The 1,957-nt window shown below is 37.6% G+C and overlaps 1 protein-coding gene across 1 annotated transcript; it reads right to left on the bottom strand.

Annotated features, from left to right (window-relative positions):
• Window positions 1-233: 233 nt before the first annotated feature.
• LOC149133379 (ATP-dependent DNA helicase PIF6-like) lies at window positions 234-644 on the bottom strand. The gene has a single exon (XM_089360629.1). It carries the CDS (start codon window positions 642-644, stop codon window positions 234-236), a length of 411 nt encoding a protein of 136 aa, XP_089216755.1.
• Between the last annotated feature and the right edge of the window lie 1,313 nt (window positions 645-1,957).

Raw genomic sequence — 1,957 nt, 5'->3', positions numbered from 1 at the left:
ACGCGCGCACACACACACACAAAAGTCTGGTACTGTGAAAACACATGGGAATGACGTTTCCTTATTTTTTCAAATATATCCAAATTTAAAATGATCTAATATAATGATATTATTCATTCAGCATGTGTTGAAATATGCCAAAACAATTCAATTCCACACAAATATATGTTACTTTACATATAATTTATGTGTTAATTCTATTTATTGAAACTTGCTAAAAAGCATATTTTACTTTAAATTAGCGTCTCCTTGTAGACACAATTGTCAGTAATCATACTGTTTCCATTTCTCTCAGCCAATATTTTTACATTAGCCTTCTTTCGAACTCTAGATAATGCAACATACAGCTGACCATGTGAGAAGAATTGTGTCAGAAGATATATTCCAATACATTTAAAATTTTGTCCCTGTGCCTTGTTGCACGTCAAGGCAAAAGTTGGCTTGACAGGAAATTGTTTGTGTGTAAATGTGAATAGATATTCCATTTCTTGAGATTCATGTGGTATTCTTGGAATCAGCAGAGTTGATTCTGCATAAGGACCAGAAGCAACCTCAGCCTCGGTAACACGATCATGTAAACTGACAATGATGTAGTGTGTGCCATTGCAATGTCCATTAATAGCATCTAAATTTCTCAGAAGCATTATGCATCATTTTTTCATCAGTTTGAGAATGTGTGGTGGAAACCCTGATGGTGTAAGTTTGTTGATGAACTCAATGGGGTACAGAGTTTCATAATCAACTGTATCTGAGCTTCTGTATATTTTTAGCTCACCTGGGATCCTGGTCAACAGAACATCATTCACAAATTGTGCAGCTTCATTTGTTGGCGTAACAGTGGCTCTATTTGCAAGCCACACAGGGTTTTATTCTTTTACTCTTTTACATGTTTCAGTTATTTGACTGTGGCCATGCTGGAGCACTGCCTTTAGTCGAGCAAATCGACTCCAGGACTTATTCTTTGTAAGCCTAGTACTTATTCTATCGGTCACTTTTGCCAAACCGCTAAGTTATGGGGATGTAAACACACCAGCATCAGTTGTCAAGCGATGATGGGGGGACAAACACAGACACACAAACATGTACACACACACATACATATATTTATATATACATATATACGATGGGCTTCTTTCAGTTTCTGTCTACCAAATCCACTCACAAGGCTTTGGTCGGCCCGAGGCTGTAGTAGAAGACACTTGCCCAAGGTGCCACGCAGTGGGACTGAACCCGGAACCATGTGGTTGGTAAGCAAGCTACTTACCACACAGCCACTCCTACGCCCTACGTCAGCATATATAAAATCACATAGACCTGAAAAAGTACCACTTTCAAGGCAAAGGTCATTGGGTAGTTTGATTTAGAAATCACCTAGGCTTTGTTCAACAGAAATCTTACCCTTTCCTACATCAAGAAGGTAATTAGCAATGACCTTCTGTAAGAAGTCTTAGACTGGTTGTCAACTTTACTACTTCCACATGATCGCAAAGAAAAGATCTCTTTAGTGTTGCATCAACAATTTGTGATCTGACACCATTATTTTGAAGTAGAATATTCTCCTCTCAAGATACCCTAACCAGTCGGTCATGTGTAGCGGAAACAGAATCATGTCTACATCTCCGTGCAAATTCAGGCATCTGTTTCAGTCACTTTGCCCTGGTTTCATCTGATTCAGTTGCTCGTCTTTCTCTCTGCCGTTGTGCCTGTGCTGCTAATTTTCCTTTTTCAGTTGCATATTATACATAAATGAAAGCTCATTAAAAACTATCTGGTTTAGCGCGCTATAAATAGCAGCGATCACACAGCTATTATTGTAAGGCTTATAGCATTCCAAGTAGCCATACCAACAAAATCACTTCTTCATTTAAAAAAAAATTATTATATTAAAGAATTTTTATTTTCTCAAAAATATTTGTTTAACAAACTCTGGAAACTGATACAACTCTTGAAATTGTGC

The sequence above is a fragment of the Octopus bimaculoides genome, chromosome 11 (genome assembly GCF_046866305.1).
Source record: "Octopus bimaculoides isolate indiv1 chromosome 11, ASM4686630v1, whole genome shotgun sequence".
In the NCBI taxonomy this organism is placed as follows: Eukaryota; Metazoa; Mollusca; class Cephalopoda; order Octopoda; family Octopodidae; genus Octopus; species Octopus bimaculoides.
This window is presented reverse-complemented; position numbering and strand designations above follow the sequence as displayed.